The 20,179-nt window shown below is 46.7% G+C and overlaps 1 protein-coding gene across 4 annotated transcripts in view; it reads left to right on the top strand.

Moving 5' to 3' along the window:
- The first annotated feature begins 367 nt into the window (after positions 1-367).
- Positions 368-20,179, top strand: part of Npas2 (neuronal PAS domain protein 2) — a 185,840-nt gene continuing 166,028 nt past the window's right edge. For 2 of the 4 annotated variants that reach the window (XM_050134744.1, XM_050134745.1), the window contains exons 1-2: positions 368-615; positions 4,656-4,821. In XM_050134744.1, the coding sequence (XP_049990701.1) occupies positions 4,763-4,821 (59 nt within the window). In that variant the 5' untranslated portion in view covers positions 368-615; positions 4,656-4,762. Of the gene's footprint in view, positions 616-822; positions 1,345-4,655; positions 4,822-7,364; positions 7,521-20,179 lie in introns of those variants that run through there. The other 2 variants (XM_050134746.1, XM_050134747.1) reach the window with 2 other exon arrangements.

Below are 20,179 nucleotides of genomic sequence, written 5' to 3'. Positions count from 1 at the left end.
CCCTCTTCCCGGTTCCGCGCCAAACACAACCTCCACCCTCCACGGAGCCCAGACTGGCCGGACCCCCCCCCCCTCTAGCCCCCAAGCTCATCCTTGAAGCCCCCGCAGGACCGCAGCGGCCTTGGGGACGCACTGGTGTCTGTGCCTCCGAAGAGACGCCTGGGGTCGCAGGGTCCGTGTCCCTGCGGCACGCGCTGAGTGAGCGGCTCAGACTGGGTCCGGGCCAGGAGGGAGCGGGCAGCTGCGGGAGCCTCGAGGCTTAGGAGGAGGAAGAGGAGGAGGAGGAGGAAGAGCGGGAGGAGGAGGAGAGGGAGGAGAGGGAGGAGAGGGAGGAGGCGGCGGCGGGGCGGGGAGGCGGCGGCGGCGGTCCCCGGCTCTGCGCGCCCAAGAGTTTGCGGCGCGAGCGGCGGGCTTTCCCGCAGGACCCGAGGGACCCGCGCAGCAGTCGCGGAGCTCCGAGACCCCGGCGGCAGCGGCGAGAGCAGCGCCTCCCGCCGCCGCCCGGGAGAAGGTCCCCGAGCCCGCCTGCCGCCCCGGCTCCCAGCGGCGGCGGGAGGCGCGTCGCCCGGCCCAGTTGGTGCCCGGCCTGGTGGGGCCACCCCGGCCAGCTCAGAGGTAAGAGGCCACTGCGCCTGGGGACGCATGATTTCGGGTGGGAATACATGCGCTTAGCTCGCGACTCTGGTCACCTGCTCGCCAGCGCTGGGGACGCGCGGGGCAGGGAGGGACGCTCGGGCGCGACACCGCGCGAGGCTGCGCAGCTCAGGCACCCGGGGGTGGGGGCGCGGGGAGGTGAGTCCTGCGCACTACGATTCCTGTCGCCGGGGCATCGGGTCCCACCGACCACTGCAATCAGACGGCCGGTGGGTTCCCGGAGCTGCTCGTCAAGGGAGAGGACTAGGCACCCCGAACCTCGGGATTGGGGCCCTCAGAGGGTACTAGAGGGGTACTGCGTCCGGGACAGGAGCTTTGAAGATTGCCAGCTGCCCTTCCAGAGATCCATCTCGTGCATCACTAAACGTAGGGAGCCCGGGACGCCTGGAGAGTGTGACTACCGGGCCGGGGCCCTGGTGTCACTGCGTCCCTGGGTCTGACTTGGCTTAGGGCCGGATTGAAAGCCGGGTCTTTGTGCTTAGACAGCCCGAGGCTCCTGGGACTCCCGGGATTGGGTGCTAGAGCTTTGCTTTACTGGGATGTGTGCCCCCTCCCCATGTGGAGGAGGGGTGCACCGTGACCTTTCTTTAAAACCACTTAGGGTGGGAACCAGGGGTCAGGGACAGGTACCAAGAGGCTCAATTCAAAGCCAGCCTCTCCCCTCTGCCCGCCTCTCCTTAACTGCTTAAGGTAAGAAAGTTTGTTTTCAGTTCTGTGATTCATAAATAATTAGTAGCCAGTTTTGTTGACGAGGCAAGATGGAAACCTTAAGTATACACGCGCATTTCCACGAATTCTAAAATTTCCTAAGGTTAAATCCGGGAGTCTTTAGCTCAAAGTTCTAAACTGCAGTGTTCAACAGGTGTTGCAAGGGTCCTAGAGGGGTCAGCTTAGTGTTTTCTTCTCTGCCCATTGCCTTAGGATCCGCCCCGAGTTCGTGGTTAGCTTGTTTCTTTACAGGTGAATATTGAGTAGTTTTTAACTGAGTCGGTGGACACAGCTAGTCTGTCTCAATCACTAGAACTCTATTATCCCTAATAGGGTTTTCTTTAATAGGAGGGAGTTCCCATTTGGACTTTCCAGGTAGTTAGTCCTGAAGCAATTCCTGGCAGGACCGCTCTCTCAACACCTTTGTGTCTCCCACAATGAAGTCCCCATCCAGCTAACTGGCCAACTAATTAAGGCTCGCATGAAAAACAGCTAGCCCTGGAAGGCATCCTTCAGACTCAAGAGCAAATACTGGCTCCATCTTCCATCCTGCTACTAAAATTCCCCTGAAGAAAAACGTTGCCAGAAATAACCTCCATTTAAAAAAAAATAATAACCCCCAAATAAATATAGTCATGTTTTTAAAAGAGAGTTTGTGATCTGGGCCACTATTTTACAAAGCAAAATTTTTCGTTACAGACAAAATGTGAACCAGTAGAAGTATTGGCATTTCCCAGCAGTCTACTTACAGATTTAGTTAAAAATAAAGTGTGGAGCATAAAAGCTTTCAGTAATTATCCTCTGTCTCAGAGAGACACGGAGCGTGGCTTACAAGATTTGTAAATGTGCTTTTTGCCATTTTCCCGCAGAAATCCATACCTCTATTTATTTGCTGATGTGTCCCGCTGTGCAATGTAGAAATGGTTTTATTCTCACTCCTCCCCAGAGTGACTTCCTGGGGAGGAGCACAGGCTATACTCTAGAGAAAGTACATTATTAATAAAACGTTAAGCACCATCCCCAAGATTTAAACGTGCCTAGAGAATGAACTGAGACACTCACAATCGGCGTGTTGAAAGGAAAAACCTCTAGTATGATAGATATTCAGATGATAAGTTGAGGGATAACATTTACATAGAAAATAATTGTAATGTTTTAAAGCTTTCTTAGTCGTTTGCAACAATTTGGTCCCTGCTTTATATTTCTGGCTGTTTAATAATGGAAACATAAAAACAATGAAAGCAGTTTTAAAAATTGCACGATGTGTCATCGATTTAAATGCATCCATCTTTAAATCCATCTTTTTGTACTATCCTTCTTAGGTCTTAGTAACCTATAAAAGCAGCTACTTCTTAAAGGCAAGAGTCAATGGTATTGAATTCCCTAGGTTAAATTAATACATGGGTCTCTCCATCTTTATAAGTTTTTTTTTTGCCCCAGGATTTTGCTTATAAATTAATCTTCAGAAGCCAAAGTGTTAAATCTTTGTGAATTTTAAAAACAAGTATATATGCGTTTTGTCCTTGATATGACTGGCTGTCTGTGAACGTCCACTGTGATCAAAACACTGGTTGCTTTATGCTGATACCCTGCACACTGCAACATCTTCCCCAGCACAGGTCAAATTGTGTGGGGTTGAAAATAGCCTAGTGACTCAGGATTCTTGGCTGCTTTATGCTAACAGTTTAATTGGCTTCATCATAGCAGGCATCTAATCGAGTTTCACATTTAAGTAGTGAAAATGGTACTTGAAGCCTTATTGGCTTACAGGTATGTTTGATTAGCATATTTCCCCATCCTCGGTTCTATTTGTAGCAAAGACAGGAGGTTGGGGACAGTGACATTCATATTTCATTTCTTCCTTTCATCTCTACGAGGCCATGTTCATAATAGATGCTCAATAAATAGGTGTGGGAAACAAGCTGAACTGTCGGTAATCACTATCCAAAGGTTAGAAATTTCTGAGTGTTAATGGGGTACTTAACTATGAGTAATCCTGCGTTAAATCAGAGGGTGATTAATAGTACGTAAGTACACCAGGAAACAATTATTAAATACCAGCATGGAAAGGAGACATTTTTCATGCCCTCTTTAGCTCAGGCCATGCTGTTTCTCATTTGAATTTTTTTAGATTAGAGGCCACTTGCTATGTTAGGCCAGGAGTCGTTTCTTGGGAAAATTTCCCCTAGAGGCCACTTGAATGACTGCAGGTCAGAATGCCTGGTTCCATTTGATGATTCACAACAGAAAAGAGAATTTCTCTTTTCTTCTTCGGTGAAATACACAGTGTGTATAAAGAGGTGGAAGGGGTGGGGCCTCCAAATACAGTGAGTCACTGGGGGTAGGGTGGGGGTTTGTTAAATGAAGATTCTAGTTCAGGAGCTGCGGTGCACCTCACCAGCTCCTGGTGCAACACCCGAGCAAGCTCTGGGATATTTACCTTTATTAACACGTGCTAACTGGACATGCACTAAACAATGGACCAGATGATACATCACATGGAGATGGGGCATGCCTACATCCTCGGAGCTGAGAGACAGACGAGGGGGAGGGAAGTGCAATGGCTTCCTACCATGCCTCTCTGTAGGGCGGTGGACCAGGAGGAGCCTTGCCTGCAGTTTTCTGGGAGGGTTCCCTCATCGCTGCCTTTGTGCCTTGGTGTGGATGGAGGAGCATGTTGCGACCTGGCAAGAAATAAAACCCAGTTTGAAGTCAGAGGGAATTGGGCTAGGCTCTCTCACACCCAGGTGCCAAGGGGCAACTTTTTTTTTTTTAACATTTATAAGCTTAAATATTCTCGTCAGAAAAAAATAATGGAAGTGATGAATGTCTTGCCAGGTCTCTGGGGTCACCAGTAAGGGATGTACAGAGGCCTAGCAAATGGGATTGCTCTTATTGTCATTTCTGCTCCTGTAAGTAGCTGCTCACCCATATTCCCATCAGTTACCCGAATAAAATTCATTGGCTCACCCAGTTGGACTTTGGTGGTACCTGTATTCTGCTGTCATGAGCTCCCTATCCGGGGAGAGTAGATGTGTCTGTCACATCTCCCCAGGAGGTCTGCCACATAAGAGTCAGTAAATTAGATGGAGATAATTTTTATTTATGAAAAACACATCACGTAGATGTTGGAAAAGACTGAAAATAATGAAGTGAATGAGAATACATATCTTGGCCAGGGTGTTTTCCCTCCCAGCCTCTTTCCCAGAGTTTAAACCTTTTATAGTAGACTTAAAACTCACACGCAGAATTTTGTCCCTTTCATATTGCTGTCCCATGATGTCTGACATAAGCAATGGAAGGAAGGAAGGGACCATTTTGGCTCTCAGCTCGGAGTACAGTTCATCGTGGTAGGAAGAAGGTCAAAGCCGCAGGAGGATGAGACAGCTGGTCACCCTGCATGCCCTTTCTTCAACTCAGGACCCCAGTCCATGGAATGAGGTTGCCTGTATATTCAGGGTGAGTCTTCCCAAGAAACACCTTCATCGATACGCCCGGAGCTGTCTTTCCAAATCCAATCAACTTGATAATGACAACTGTTACACATACAGGAAAATCTTACAGGAAAAAAAAAAAAAAGTCAAACAACCAGATATATTTCAATAAGAAGCAAAAGATCCCTTCACCTCCCTCGTGGCCTGCTTAGCCACCATTTCCCATGGTTTGACTTGAAAGAAACCTGGCTTTTCAGAGGAGTCTGCTCCCCCCCCCCCCGCCATGTGGGGCAGGAGGAGACTACTGATGAGAAACCCTGGAGGGCCTGTAGCCTTTTCCAGTGATTGGCTCCAAGTGATTACCAATAAAATGTGAGGTGATGCTACTCAGAGGCGTCTAGGGAAGTTTCCCTAGCCCTGGAGAAGAGGTAACGGAATAAGCCACCCTTCTCCCACACAGTCCTGTGCACAAAGTGTCTACTAGCTAAGCAACCATGGGCCTCTGGGTAGGCGGGGCCGGAAGAATGCAGCGGTGAGACTGGGGTCCCATTAGAGGCTTTACCCAGGAAGTCCACTCTGAGACATTTCTGAGCTCTTAAACCTTTGCTACTATGTGTAGCCGGCCCAGGTAGGTTTTCCTTGCATTGTGGTAAAGTCCCTTGGGTACCTGCACGCCCCCACCCTTTACAAGGGGGAGGAATTGAACCATAGGGCCTGCTCTGTTATTCATGCTGACTGATGCACTTACACACGTAGGCACATGTTTTTAGAATAAAGCTCATTCTATACATATCATTGCTTATTTTGAAAAGCAACTGTGTGGCACAGAGAGCTTTGTTTTGTAAAAAAAAAAAATCATCACTTATATTCCCTTATGGACCATATAATATCATTTGATGTGGCCAAAACTTGTTTTTTTTTTTTTTTTGGACCATGTCTATGATCAACATTGGCTACATTCCTCCCACTTTACATTTTTATTTACCTCCTAAATATAAATCATTTCATCTGTAATTCATGCTTTTGTAGGTCATGCATTTCTAGGAAAGGATTCCCAAGCAAAAGGTACATCTCTTTGGACTATTGGTAGACACTGTTCAGTTGGTAGCTAAAGAGTGGTACCCATGCTGCCTGTCCATGGGGCTTGGCTGCCTTGCTATTGTGTCTTCACGACACTGGATATCACCCAACTTTTAAATCTCTTCTGTGCATTTTCACATGCAGGGCTCTTATTTCCACCCATGATTGATTGGATGCTCTAGGGTGAGCCAGAAGATGGGGAGCGTGGAGTGCAATCATTGGGCAATGTTTCCCGTGTGTGTAAAGGTGCAAAGGGAAACCTTAGAAACCAAGGCTGTCTATGAGAATTGAATAGAAGTGATTAACCTTGTAGGAATCTTGGAATATTCCTAGAGAATAGTGTTAGATCATCTTTAGTGATATGCTTCCAAGAAAACTCCAATGAGAGAGACTTTCAGGTCCTGGTCTCCATATGTAGCTCTGGCTGGCCTCAAACACCACAGAGATCCCCCTGCATCTGCCTTCAGAGTGCTGGGACCGTTGCGTGTGCCACTGGACCCAGCACTGGCCCCATGCACTTCTGAGAGGCTTTATTGCTGGGACCTGTGTGTTACCATTTGATGTACTCTGATTTGAGCTTTCTGAAGGTTCCGTTATCACTTGCAGGTATTTTGTGTCACTCATGAGACCCAGCTAGAAAGAAAGATGCTGGATCTTTTGATTTTTTTCACAAAGAAGACAGGGAAGAAAATGGAATGAATGAAACTCAAGAAATACTAATCGCCCTTCAGAAAAAGGTGGTTGACAGGGTGGTGCTCTTGTTCCAGCAGTGACCATGCACGGTCCTCTGATAGAGAAGGGAAGGGGAGCAAACACGCAGAGAAACTCTCCAGGAGGAAACAGCCACACAAACAGATATGACTTCCTAATGAGAGAGCTCTCAGTAGAGTTTCTGGGTGTGCCACTAGGTACCTGGCATAGCTTTTTGGTCTGTATTGTGTGGATTCCAAATATGTTGAGAAGAATCAGGTAGTCACCAAACCATCTTCAGTAACGTCAGAAGACAGAGGAACTCTGGAGATGACCAAGAAGTAAGGGCATGTCCATTTCCCATCGGTTTTATTAATATTTACATTTTTTGGCATACAGATGCAAATGATTTTTCTTTCTTTAACTCTGGCTGGTTAATTGTATTAAAGCCCAGCGTCTTGTCTCTGACTCTGTGCGTGGGGCAGAAGAGCTTCTGGGTGATGCTACAAGTCTTTCACATCAATAGAATTTAGAATTTATTGTCACGTAGGGAAACCTCCATCCAGTGTTGTGCCAGCCAGTTTTCTGACACCGTGATAAAATCCTGAGACAAGCTAGTTTCAGGGAGGAGAGGTTTATTCTGGGCTTATGTTTGAGAGGTTACTGTCTTGGCTCCGATGCTTTCTGCTTCCTAACATGACAGATCACGAGAGAAGGGCTCTGTTCACTTCATCACGGCCAGGAAATAAAAAGAGACAGGCTGGGCACACCCTCGGCAAGCTGATTTCCTTCCTCCAGGTCCATCTCGTCAAGGTTCCACCAGGTCTCAGCAGCGCCACAGGTGATGCCCAAGCTTCCAGCAAGAGTGCCCTGAAGCGCGTTAAAGATCCAGGCTGCTGTGCATGCATTCAGCTCTGGAACTGTTCGGTTTCCATTTCCCGTTGTTTTGCCAGGGTGAGTGATGTTTGGAAATGGGTGTCGTTAAAGGCATGCTTATCTCAGGTGAACAGTTCAGAGCAGCCTCCTGGGACAGGATGAGCTCACTGGAAGGCAGAGGAAGCCGGGCCAACGGCAGTACTGACCAAACCAGTCATGACATCTGCCACATCAACGCGTTCGTCTCTTTCTCTGCCCTAGTTACTTTCTTAATTGCTGTGATAAGACATTGTGAGCAAGGACGTTTAGAATGCGTTTCTTTTGAGCTAATGATTTCAGAAGGCTAGAGTCCATGATAGCCAAGCAAAAGTGTGGCGGCCGGAATAGCTGAGAGCCCACAGCTTGAGTCACTCTCAAGAGGCAAAGAGAGCACACTGGGAATGGAGTCTTTTGAATCCTCAGAGCCACCCCCCCCCCAATGGCAGCACCTCCTTAAACAAGGTGACACCCCTAATTCTTCCCAAACAGTTCCACCAGTGGGGGAAACAAGTATTCAAACACATGAGCCTGTAGGGGCCATTCTTGTTCAAACCCCCACCGTCTTGGGAAGACACAGCCTGCCATTCATCCACCCTACTAAAGATGCTGGTTTCCCTAGAGCTAAGCTCTAAGAGGAAAAAAAGAGAAACACTGTTGCACCCAAGTTTGGGGCTGTGTTTGTTGTCGGGCTGAGAATGAGGCAGTAGCACTGGAGAGTCCAGAGGAGAAACTCACTCAGGGTAAATGAGCGTGGCCGCTGTATAAGGGCCGTCAGAGCCTTCATGCCAGGCACCGAGCATGTCACCCCATGCAAATGTCGGGTTTACTTTGCCAGCAGTCTCTGGGTGGGTGGCTCAGGACAAACTGAGCTTTGTTCAAGACGAGGGAGATTCTTACTTCTGAGCTGCTTCTGGGGCTTTCCATACTCCACCGTCCTCAAATCTCAGCCTTTCCTGTAGAGAGTGGCGAGGTGGCCTTGAGCCACCTGATCTGTCTGGACATCACAGACGTTCTGTGCTCTACTTTCTCCTGATTTGCACAAGTCTCCCCCATGAACCAGGTTCACTAGTGGGCACAAAACAACTGCTTTCAGTCTCCCTTCTGGAGATGGTGTGGGAGTGTCTCGATACTGGGATTTAGAGTTCAAGGTGACCTAGATGTGAACAGTCAGCCCCCTCTCCGTCACTACAGAGTCTCCCTTTATGTAAGTTAGGCTGGCCTCAGACTCACTGTATAGCCCAGGCTGCCCTTGAATGTCAAGCGACAGGTGTGTGCCACCACACTTAACAGCCATAGCATTCAATGTTGGGGCTAAGAGAACTAACTGGCTCCTGCCAGACAGCGGATGTGTTCTCTCGGGGGAATGACAAAGAAAGCCTCACATTGATTCTCCTATGGGCACACAGTTTTTTGTCTACCTTCCCACTTTGGGCCAGTTTGGTATTCATCCTTAACCACTGATTTCTTTAGAAACCTGCCCCCAAGTTCTCAACTAGTACATTTATAAGTTATCCTGGCCTTAGCATTATTGGGTTTTCTACCATTCTGTATTGTACAAGTTCCCTGCAGTTTTTATGGTCTACACAGTTGCTGATGTTCTAGGCATCAAGATGGCATGTCTGGTTTGTACCGCATTTGTTTGGAAATGTATTGATTGACATTAGGGCTGGAGGGTTTCCAGGACTCATGAGAAAACCAAAATCTGAGCCTGCTTCAAGTGCCTTATACAAACTGATGTAATGTTTGCATGTGACCTACACACATCTGCCCGCGCGCTTTAAATCACTCATGCATTGCATAGTTCCCTGAAAACCCTATGATTGCTGCGCAGATCAATATTGTACTATACAGGCCACAACATGAAACAAAAAGGCGAGTCCATGTTCAGCATAGACAATGTATTTCCAAATATCTTCAGTCCGTGGTTGATGGCATTGGTGGATGCATAACTGAAGGGTGCGAAAAGCTGACTGTGTGTGGCTTTACTAGGCAGTCACCTACCACCATTCCAGCTCCCTAGGGCAGTGGTTCTCAACCTTCCCAGTGCTGTGACTCCTTAATACAGTCCCTTGCATTGTCGTGACCCCCGACCACAACACTATTTTCATTGCGACTGCATAGCTGTAACTTTGAGGCTCTTATGAATTGTAATGTAAATATCTGATATGCAGGATCGCTGATACATGACCCTCAAAGGGGTCTCGGCCCACAGGTTGAGAACTTCTACTCTAACCGTTCTCTTATTCTGTGCTCCCTTCTTCCCCTACAAGAAGCTTGCTGCTTGTCAGCTTCAGACTGGGTGCTATAGCCACTTGCTGGCTAAAACCTAGGAAGTGAGGGTTCCACTAAAGATGATGTCATACCTCCACTTTTAAAAAGAACCATTCCTTTTTTTGTTCCTCATTTCCATAATGTCTTCACAAAGTAGCTGTTGTGTGGTCATCTAGGTGACTTGTACTTGCTTTAGACAGCCTCCTTTGGTCCCTGCCTTTCTGTGCATCTTGGGTCATATCCACCATTTAGTGGCATCTCCATCCTCATTCGGGGCTTCTTAAGGTTTCTCTTTTGGTGCCTCACTAGGATGTACTGACTGGAGGTTCCCTCTGTGTCATCTTTTTATATTTTGCTAAATTTGTTTATTCTTTCTGAATATATGCACAGAACACACCCATACATACGTGAACACACACGTGTATGCATATATACATATACACATACTATATATAAACATAGCTCTAGTATTTAAACTCGTGACTAAGGACAGTTAAGGCACCACTAAAGCTAATAAATAAAACAGATCTGAGACCATAAGAGGATGTGTCTCCTCTCCCATCACGCCCTGGCCCAAATGTGAAAGTCAGAGGATAACTTGCAATTGGCACTTCTCTCCTCCTACTGCGTAGGTTTCTGGGATTAAACTCAGATCCTCGAGCCTGGTGGCAAGTACCTCTATTCACTGAGCCATCTCGAAGGCCCCGATGCTTGTGTTTTCTAACATCTCTAGTACATGTGATTCAATTAGGTGCCTATAAAAATTCCTCTGGTCCTCGGGTGTGTCAGCATTGACTTACGACCTTGCTTTAAATCCCAGCCTATACTGTCACACAGGTCAGTGACACTTTTGTATGGCTTAATGGACACAGCTTGTGGCCCATAGTAGGAGGCTTTGGCATCTTGACCCCGCTGCTGTGACCAAACAACCTTGGCAAGTTCCACATACCTAAGAGTCAATTTTTCCATCTGTAAAGTGAGACACCAATATAAAAAGTTGAAAATCGGGAACATAGACTCCTTACTAAATAGTTTCCTATAAACAAGAAGAAGAAGTAGTAAGGTTTCATCGCTGCTGTGACCCGTTCATCCAACTGCTGCACACATCAGCTGGGGACATGCCCAGCCTCAAAATGTTTTCTTCTTGAATGAGGCTCTTGGGTTTTTTTTTTCCCCGACTATGAACACTGTCTGCACACACAATTAAAAGCATAACGTCGCTCGGTATCCTCTTGAAGGCTAACACAATGAGGGAAAGTGAAAGAGTCGACGGTAGAAGCGGAACACTCAGAACGCCTTGGCGGTTGCTTGAGGTTGCAGTTTGCTTTCAAAGCCTTTGTCCATTTAAAAGAACAAAGTACGGTGATAACCCTGTGTGCCTGAGATTGTAATCCCAATCAAACAGCCTCTGTGCATTCCTGGTTCTGAAGCTGTGTGGGACTGTGTAGGTGACGAATGTGACCTTCACTGTTCCGTGGGATCTTTCTTTTTCTTTTCTCTAAAGACGTTTGGTCTGAAGTCCTGAGTCTCAGCTCCTCCCTCCCTGAGGGGCTCTTGTCATTTTTCTCCTGTACCAGAAGCTCCCAAAGAGCAAAACTGAGCTGGTTTTCAATGGGACCAGAAATCTGGCCTGATGTGGAAGGAAGAGGCCTCAGTCATCTCCTAATAGTGCAGCTCATGTTTCCCACAAGAAAATTGGAGGTGAACACACCCACGGCTGCCTGCCCTGGCCCTGGAGCTTGCAGGTGACACCAGGCCTCCTGCGCATTTCTGGGTGGCTGGGTGCTTTCCTCTCTCCACTTAGACCCAGGGAAGTTTCTTCATCGGTAGAATGAGGGACTTCTTGGGCTCTCCTTCCAGCCAGTCCCCAGGAATAAGGCTTCCCCAGCTGCAGCCAACTCATGCACCACCCAGAAGTCCCGGGAGGGCCGTGCCGCTGACAGAAAGGCCAACTTTGCCCTGCCTCGCCTTATCGCTCCGCGTGCTCACCCCAATCTGTGCCCTGACATGAGAATGATAAAACAAAGAAGTCAGAGTTCTGTAGACAAGCCAGTACAGGGAGAAGTGAGGGCAGGGCTGGGCTCGGAGTGTCCATACTCATTCGGGGAACCTCCTCGCTACTAGTCTCTGACATCCAACCTTTCAGATAAACATTTTTTTTTTTTTACAAAGTACCTTGCTTTCGTAATAAATAGTAAATACTCACTTTAGTGACAATCCTGGTTAGTTCTGTTGCCAACATGACGCACCTGGGCAATTGAAGACTTGCTTCAATTGGATGGGTTTGTGGATATGTCTGCAAGGCATTCCTGGGCAGGTGGGTCTGGGCCTCATTAGAAGTGTAGCTAGCTGACCGAGAGTTTGAGAGGGAGCCAGCAGGTGCCATTGCTCCCTGGTTTCGGTTTCAGTTCATTCCTTGAGCTCCTGTCCTGTCTTCACTCCCTGGAAGTATAAGCTGAAATAAAAGCTTTCTTCCCCCAAGTTACTTTTGGTCCTGGTGTTTTTCACCAAGAAATAAAACTAAGGACAGTACGTTTAACAACTGGCAGGGAACTGTATATCCTTTTGGGAGACAGTGTGTTTCCCCAGTACATTTTTGTACTGTGTGTGGGTCAGCTCGGGAAACAGCTTGTCCATCATCGCCAACACTTCTTACTTCCTTGTGATGAGAACATTCCGAATTCTCTCTTCTAACTGTTTAGACAATTAGTTTTTTTCGTTTTTTTTTTTTTTTTTTTGTGTGTGTGTGTGTGTCAAGGTTGGAGAGATTGCTTAGTGGTTAGGATCACCCACTGCTCAGGCAGAGGACCAGCGCCCGCATTGGGTGGCTCATAACTGACTGGACCTCCAGCTCCAGGGGATCTGACACCCTCTTCTGGTCTCTGTGGGCATCTACACACACACACACACACACACACACACACACACACACACACGGGGGTGGGGGTAAAATAAAATAAGGCTCCCACTATCTTCACTCTGTGTGGAATGAGACACCAGAACGCATTCTCTTATCTAGCCGGGGTTTATCTTCACTTTCAATGGTCCTCAGATTCACGGTCGTACAGGGTTGGGCACAGGATTCGAACCTGCGCAGTCCCTTTCTGGGCATGGTCCTTATCACATGTCCTTTAGCAGTTAGACAAGCATGAGTATCATTAGCTCCAGAGATCACCTGGGAGAGGGGGAGCCCATACCGAGGTCATTGTCATCCTCTCCACACACATCTGACTTCCCTTTGACTCAATGATAGTCTCTGGAGTGCCGGGTTACTTTGTTGCCATATTTCTTTTTCATGGAAGAAGTTGGGGCCGGGAGGAGTGAGATGACTCTTTCAGCTGGAGTCAGAGCTTGAATGTAACCCTTTACAGAAAAGGACCAGAAATAGAATCAGCAGTTTTTATTTACTTTTTTTTTTTCTGAAATGCCACCTCCAAGAAGATAGAGAATGTGTCCAGAGCAAATCAAGCCTTCGACATACGCCTTCTTCAACTTTAGCACTTTTCTCAAGTGCGCGCTATTGTGTGCTGTTGGGCGTGTGCAGTTTGGTGTCCGTGTGCCACCCGGCCCTTGGGGAGAGAAGGCCGCATGTGAAAGGGCACAAAAGAGGAGCGCTGGCAGGGACACCTTTTTAGGGCACAATCATTATTCCGTCCCTTGCCATCTTTGAGTAACTAACCCGCTTTTCAAAATTGTTTCTCTGCCTTTAATAAGGACTGTTAAATCAGGACACTCGTTCTGCCGCACCTCATCTTCTTGGAGTCAGGTACAACTTCCTTCAACTAGGCTCAGCTGGGAAGTCACTCGAAAAAATATGGTGGGAGCTGCCTTGGGTACCACGTTTGCCAACCAACATTTCAGCAAGGCTGTATCCCCCTACTCCCCACCGCAGGTGCCTAAAAAACTGGAGATGTCTCCATGTCTCTAAGCAGTCATTCAGGGTTATGGTGAAATCTCCCCTCCACACACACATGAGTGCAAACCTCAGCCCTCAGTGTAATACAAAGGAACATACAAACAAAGTATTAGAGGCTTTCCAGTAAAAGAATGTTCCAAGATTGACTTTTTAAATGTATGCATGTATGTGTGTCTACGGGGGGTATGTAAGTGTGAGTGCGGGTGTCTGTGGAGACTGAAGGAAGGGGTCAGGTCTCCTGGAGCTGCAGTTTCAGGAAGTTGTGAGCCCTGAACTCCGAGGTGGTGTGGATGTGGGGAACTGAACCTTGGTCCTGGAAGAGCAGCAAGTACCCTTAACCCCTTAATCTCTCCAGAGCTAGTAATAGCACTTTTTAGGTTATTTCTTCATTTTAACTGTAGGGGAATACCCCTGAGGAGGGCTACTTGCTTTGCTAAGGGCAGGGCAAGACACTACAACCCTCCTCTCCTTCTGATATCTTTGCCAGCTGTGGACTGAGGTACCGGGCTCTTCTTGTATAGGAGCACCAGGGGTCCCAGGTACATGTTACCTATTTGCCTACCTGTTTGCCACTACTATTTATGAAAAACAAAATCTGTAAGCATAAAGATGATTTGACCTGCCTTATGATTGACATAGTTATGCACACACATCATATTTATCCCCCACAGCGTTTAAGTTAGCCACTCAGCACCTCCTTAGAATGAGCCCAAGAAATTTCTATTTTTTTTCCTTCAGAATTCTTTAGTAATATCTCTCTGAATTATTTCTGGCGGCATGTGAAAGGGTACAAGGGAAGGATGCTTGCATACATATTTTCAAAACTCTAGGAAATCGACAAACTGACTAAGGAAGGGTGTTTGAAGGAATGGCAAGGCAAATGGAGGATGTGATTCGATAGTGGAATGCGTGGCTAGTGTGTATGAGGCTTAGATTTGATTCCAGCAATGTAGAAAGGTAGATAGATGGATGGGTGGGTGGTGGATGGATGGAAGGGTAGGTGAGTGGTGGATGGATGGATGGGTGGGTGGGCAGATGGATGGATAGGTAGGATAGATAGATAGATAGATAGATAGATAGATAGATAGATAGATAGATAGATGGATGGATGATGGATGGATAGATGATAGATAGAAAAAATAGGAGACAAAAGTTTCTTTGTAGCGCAATGGTGATATGGGAGGTTAAATTTGTATGGGCCAACCATTAAAAAATATGTTAAGGAGCTAATAATTCAAAAGTACAGCAGAATTTCAATAATGCAAGCTGGGTGTGTTTTCCAATTTGCCTTTATTATAACAAAATAACCTGAGACAATAATAGGAAGGTTCTAGTTCATGACTGATTCTGCTGTTTAGGGGTCTATTTTGATACATGGCAGAACCATGTAGGAGGGCCAGCTATTTACCTCATGGCCAGGAAAACAAGAGAGAAAAGAGACTAAAATTCTCCAGTTGCCATCAGGAACATGTCTCAATGACCCAACTTTGTCCCACTAGGCTCTACTTCTTTAAGGCTCCACTGGTAGCTTCATGCTTTCCATACAGGGCCTTTGGAGATGTTGGTAATCTAAACCATAGCATCAGGAGTGGCTGTACCAAGCGACTGCTTCCTTACCAGCTCCACACACAGATGTTTCTACATCCTGGCATCAGTGCCTCCCTTGTTCACTGTGGTACAGTTTTGTTTACATTCAAAGTAGGTCTCTAAGTCACAATGGTCGGGGAAGGAGATAAACCAAATTTACATGGAACGTTTCCTCTTCAGCTTTCCCAGATACGGGAGTATTTAGTCAGAAATACCAAAGGATTGCATGAAGAGCATGAGAGAATTGGGTGACTTGGAAAACAAAGATCTTCACTTGGTTCTGGGGTAGGCTTCTTTTTTCCAAGATAAATAATCAAAACCAAGGATTTTTTTGAGCACTTCAATGTACCTTTACTATTTTTTGCTTTACCACACTCCTTTGCTATTCCTAGTGAGTTTGGTTGCTTACAGACACCTGGGCCATGCAAGAATGAGACCCACCCTTCTAGACTTTCCCTTTGTTCTAGGGTAAATTCTAATACCCTAAGAAGACTGTTACAGAAAAATCAAAGACCTGAACTCATTTGAATTCTGGCAGAATGGATAATTCATTTAGATCACTGAGGGCCAATGGATGACTATGGTGTACCCTTGAAAGGCTGTATGTCCCTCATCATCCCATTTCTGTGTCTCTGTATCATACCTTCGATACTATATATTTTTTTTTGACAAACAGACTGCATTCCGCATTTGCAGTGTTTTGATAAGTATCACAGACTCCTTGCTGTATTTAGAGTTAGTTTCCTCTGAGACTGAAGTTAAACTGAGTTTTCTTTAAATGGGTCCTTTTGCCCTCTTTGAGCTAAAAGGAAGTAAAATGGAGCACACCCCGAGAAGAGAAGATACAGAAGAAAGGCAGCTTCAGGGCTGTTGCTTTGCAGGCGCTGTTGGCTAGACTCGGGGCAGTTGGACAGGCTGTGAGCTGGGAAGCCAGAGCCATCGTGTTACAGAGGGGGAGCCTAAGGCTCAGCAATGGCAGAGCCTTGGAGGGATTGCCTCCAGCCTCCCATTATGAGGCGGCCACCTGCCTCTTCTTCAGTGGGCTCTCTGAAACAGCCTTCCTTTCTCGCCCTACCTGCCATCCAGGAAAGGCGCTGGTCATCTTAGGAGCAAAGACAGGACTGTTCTGTTGACATACTAGAAAAATCTTAAGCCATTGAAGCTCCCAGTTGCCATCACCAGTTTGGTTCATTTTTCTGATTTCTGTAAATTGGATGTTAAATGTGCTCTCCGTGAACTTAGAATCTGATTTATTGTCCTTGAAACTTGATTTGCAGAGTTAGTGAGTGGAGATGCAGAGAACTGGGTCTCCCAGGTCAGGAGGCCCTCCCACCCCCAGTCCAAATCCTTTTAATACACTTACTTCTTCAGTGTGTGTGTGTGTGTGTGTGTGTGTGTGTGTGTGTGTGTGTGTGTGACTGTACGTCTCTGCGTGTTACAATGCCTGTGAATGTCGGAGAACAATATCTGGGGAGTTCCTTCTCTTTCCTCCATGTGGGTCCCAGGGAATAAGCTCAGGTCATCAGACACACTAACTGGAGTCTTTACCGGCCACCCAACCCACTGGTCTTCCAGCCATTTTTTAGCCTCAGTGAAGTTATCTACTTCTCTGAAGCACTTGAGATAACAAAGTCCAGGTCGGGCCGGTGGTGGCGCACGCCTTTAATCCCAGCACTTGGGAGGCAGAGGCAGGCGGCGGATCTCTATGACTTTGAGACCAGCCTGGTCTACAAGAGCTAGTTCCAGAACAGGCTCCAAAACCACAGAGAAACCCTGTCTCAAAAAACAAACAAACAAACAACAACAACAACAACAAAAGATAACAAAGTCTGCCTTCTATTTGTTTTATTTTTGTTTTATTCAGAGCTACTTGGTTTTTTAAAAAATTGTTTGAGGTTGTCATACACTATACATTATTTACATTATTTCCATCCCTCCTGTTGTCCCCCAACTCCATCCACCCACTAATCCACCCACCAATCCACCCATCCATCTACCCACCCACCCATTCATCCATCCACCTACCCACCCAACCAACCAACCACCCACCCACCCATCCATCCATCCACCCACCCCACACCCATCCAACCATGCATCCATGCATCCATCCACCCATCTACCCAACCAACCTACTGAGTACACTTAGTGTCACTTATAAGCACACATCTGTAGGGATAACTTCTCGGGATTTGACACATTATTGGAAGCTCATTCCTGGAAAAAGGTGATCTTCCCTCCCCCAGCAGCCATTGATTGCCTGGAGCTCTTCTTCTGTGGATGACAATCTGTGAGTCTTCCCCATTCGTGCTGGTATATTGACTGCTCTGGTCACTATGCAGGTTGTGGTTAGGTAACCATACTGTTGAGACTTCATGGGTACAGCAACCCTCTCGCATCTAAACGACACTATCGTGAAGCAGGCATCCTGATCCTCTGACTCTTAGAGTTTTTCTGTCCTTTCTTCTGCCGTGTTTCCTGGGCTTTAGGTATGGGGGTTGTGTTGTAGATGCATCGGCGGGGACTGGGCACCCCTACAGCTACTTATTCTCTGCATTTTGACCAGGTGTGGATCTCTGTAGTAGCTTCCATCTGCTGCAAAAAGAAGCTTCCTTGATAAACGGGGAGAGCTATATTTATGTTGTTGGCAGGCACTCAGTTGGGACTCTAGATGGGCGGCCACCTTCCACTTGTGATGATCAAATGCCATAATGAGGGTAGGCTCGTTCTGAAAACCGTCGGTACTTAAGACTAAAGGGTATTTTACTCCTTTGTGTCGGAGAAGTGGTTCTAGTATGCAAAAAAAAATTATGATTGCAGTTTGGAAATGAATATTAATATTGGGATGTAGATTATTTCAGCGATCCACAGAGTGTTCTCCTTCCTCTTTGTTTTTTATCAGAAAATTAACAGCTAGGGTGTCTAGAGCTTTTGTTTCATATCGGTTACATGTTGTGCCTACAGAGAGACAGTACTGCATATTCTCAAATGTGGAGGCCTAAAAAGTTGATCTCATAGCCACAAAGAGCAAAACAGAGGCTAGCAAAGGCTAGGAGGATGGCAAGCAGGTGGGTGAGATGTGAGGGGACAAGAAGGATAACCTCTGATGTTCTGTGGCACAGCAGGGTCATTGTCATTGACACCAATTCATGGACAGTTTCAGAACTGACAATGTAGAGGGTTTTGAATGTTTCTGACATAAAGAAATGTGTGTGTATGATTAATAGTTCCTCTAGTGGCCCTGATCTGATCCTTGGAGTGCCACACCGTGTTCTGTCTAGGTACATTTACTATTGTGTTGATTAAAAAGCCTTACACATTTTAAAGATCGTGTGTTCAGCTTTTGAAGTTCGTCTATAGACCGTGAGCAGCACTTACTAGCTCTTCTGTTCGCTTAAATTACAGTGTCATTGTTTTATAAGGAATTTAGGGCTGTGTAAAAGCTGCTCCCGATCAGCACCTGCTAAGCCTGTGAACCCTTCTCATTCGTGTCCAGGGGGTTGTATTTGATGTTTTATGTGTACAGCGAGTGTTGCTTGCAATTAGCTCCCATCTAGAACTCCGAGACTTTGCGTGCGTGTGACCTCCACCTTGAGCATCCTTCTTCTTGCCCTCACCTGCCTTCCTGCAGGACCAGCTTCCATCCTCTGGGTTTGCACAGACCCTCATTGAGTCTGTTCCATGGCAGGGTGTATATTTCTGTTCTGAGGTTGTCAGCTTCTGTAGCTCCCTAACACTGGATCATGGGCTTCATTTACAGAAATCACACTTTCTAACTTCCTCAGAACCCTCTGGTAGTGCCTTCTTGACCGCTTCACGTCCCAGGCGCCTTTATGTCTACAAACCTTCCTCCAGGCTGTCTGAACCTATACAGCCTGAAGTTCTCCAGGCTTTGGGGTTTGGCATGTACAGACACTCCACTTCATGTCTTGAAGAGCATGGGAGCCTGTGAAGTCATAAGGCCCCCTAGTTGTGGGGCAGAGACATTGAAAGTATCTCCACCAAGACAGGTACATACGCCAATGGAAAAGAGCAGCTGAAATTCTGAATCCATATCCTCGAAGGACTGTAAGCCTGGGGAGAACATGTAAGCAGCTGGGGCTTTAGAACAGAGTTTTGAACTAGCTGCCTGGAGTTAAATCTTGGGTCTACTTCTGCCAGGTTTGCATCTTGGAAAGCTGCTTACATCTGGTGAGTCATCTCTTGCCCTATAAAATGGGCATAAGAGTTGGGCCTGGCCCCTCATGCTGTTCTGAGGATTCTCTGAAGTGATGCACACTGACCCTTCGGGATGCGCCTGGCATCTTTGGGAAGTGATCAACATCTAATCAGCATCAAATTATCTATACTGAGGAGATGTCACTGACCATGAGGGTCCACGTGGCCCATTCCTTCTTTTAGCAAAACGCCCAGTACATTTTTTTCTGGTACAAACTCTCCCTGGGTTCTTTTATAGAAGCATACAGTTTGATGGGATGACTCGGTCCTACGCTGCTTCTGAGAGGGGTGGGAAATGCTGGTACCCCTCTCTGGGCATTCTAAGTTGATCGGCCTCATCTGGAAATTTCATACACTTTCTTTCTGATCAGAGTCCAAAGTCTCTACTTTGTTCAAGTTTTCATCTTCGGTTCTCTCCACCCATGCCCACTCCTGCCGTTGTACACACATATTTTAAACTCAGACCGTGAACGGTGATTTAGTTCCTTGTTTGGCTGGGGGTGAGCAAGCCCATATTTCACTAACCAGGTTACCAAATCTGTTATTATGTGGGGGCGCCGTGTCGGTCTCAGAGAAAACAGCTCACTTTTGAAGTTTCACTCTGTGCGCTTTGAGTGTTTTGAGATAGCCTGGCCCGTGTGCCGAGTTTTGCAATGGATCTGTCTTCTCTGTTATTTCTTAATATTTATATCAAACAAAAGAGGGAACA

The sequence above is a fragment of the Alexandromys fortis genome, unplaced genomic scaffold (assembly GCF_014885135.2).
Source record: "Alexandromys fortis isolate MF-2015 unplaced genomic scaffold, M_Fortis_MF-2015_v1.1 scaffold_20, whole genome shotgun sequence".
NCBI lineage: Eukaryota > Metazoa > Chordata > Mammalia > Rodentia > Cricetidae > Alexandromys > Alexandromys fortis.
Note: the sequence above shows the minus strand (reverse complement) of the source record. Positions and strands in the feature narration are given on the sequence as shown.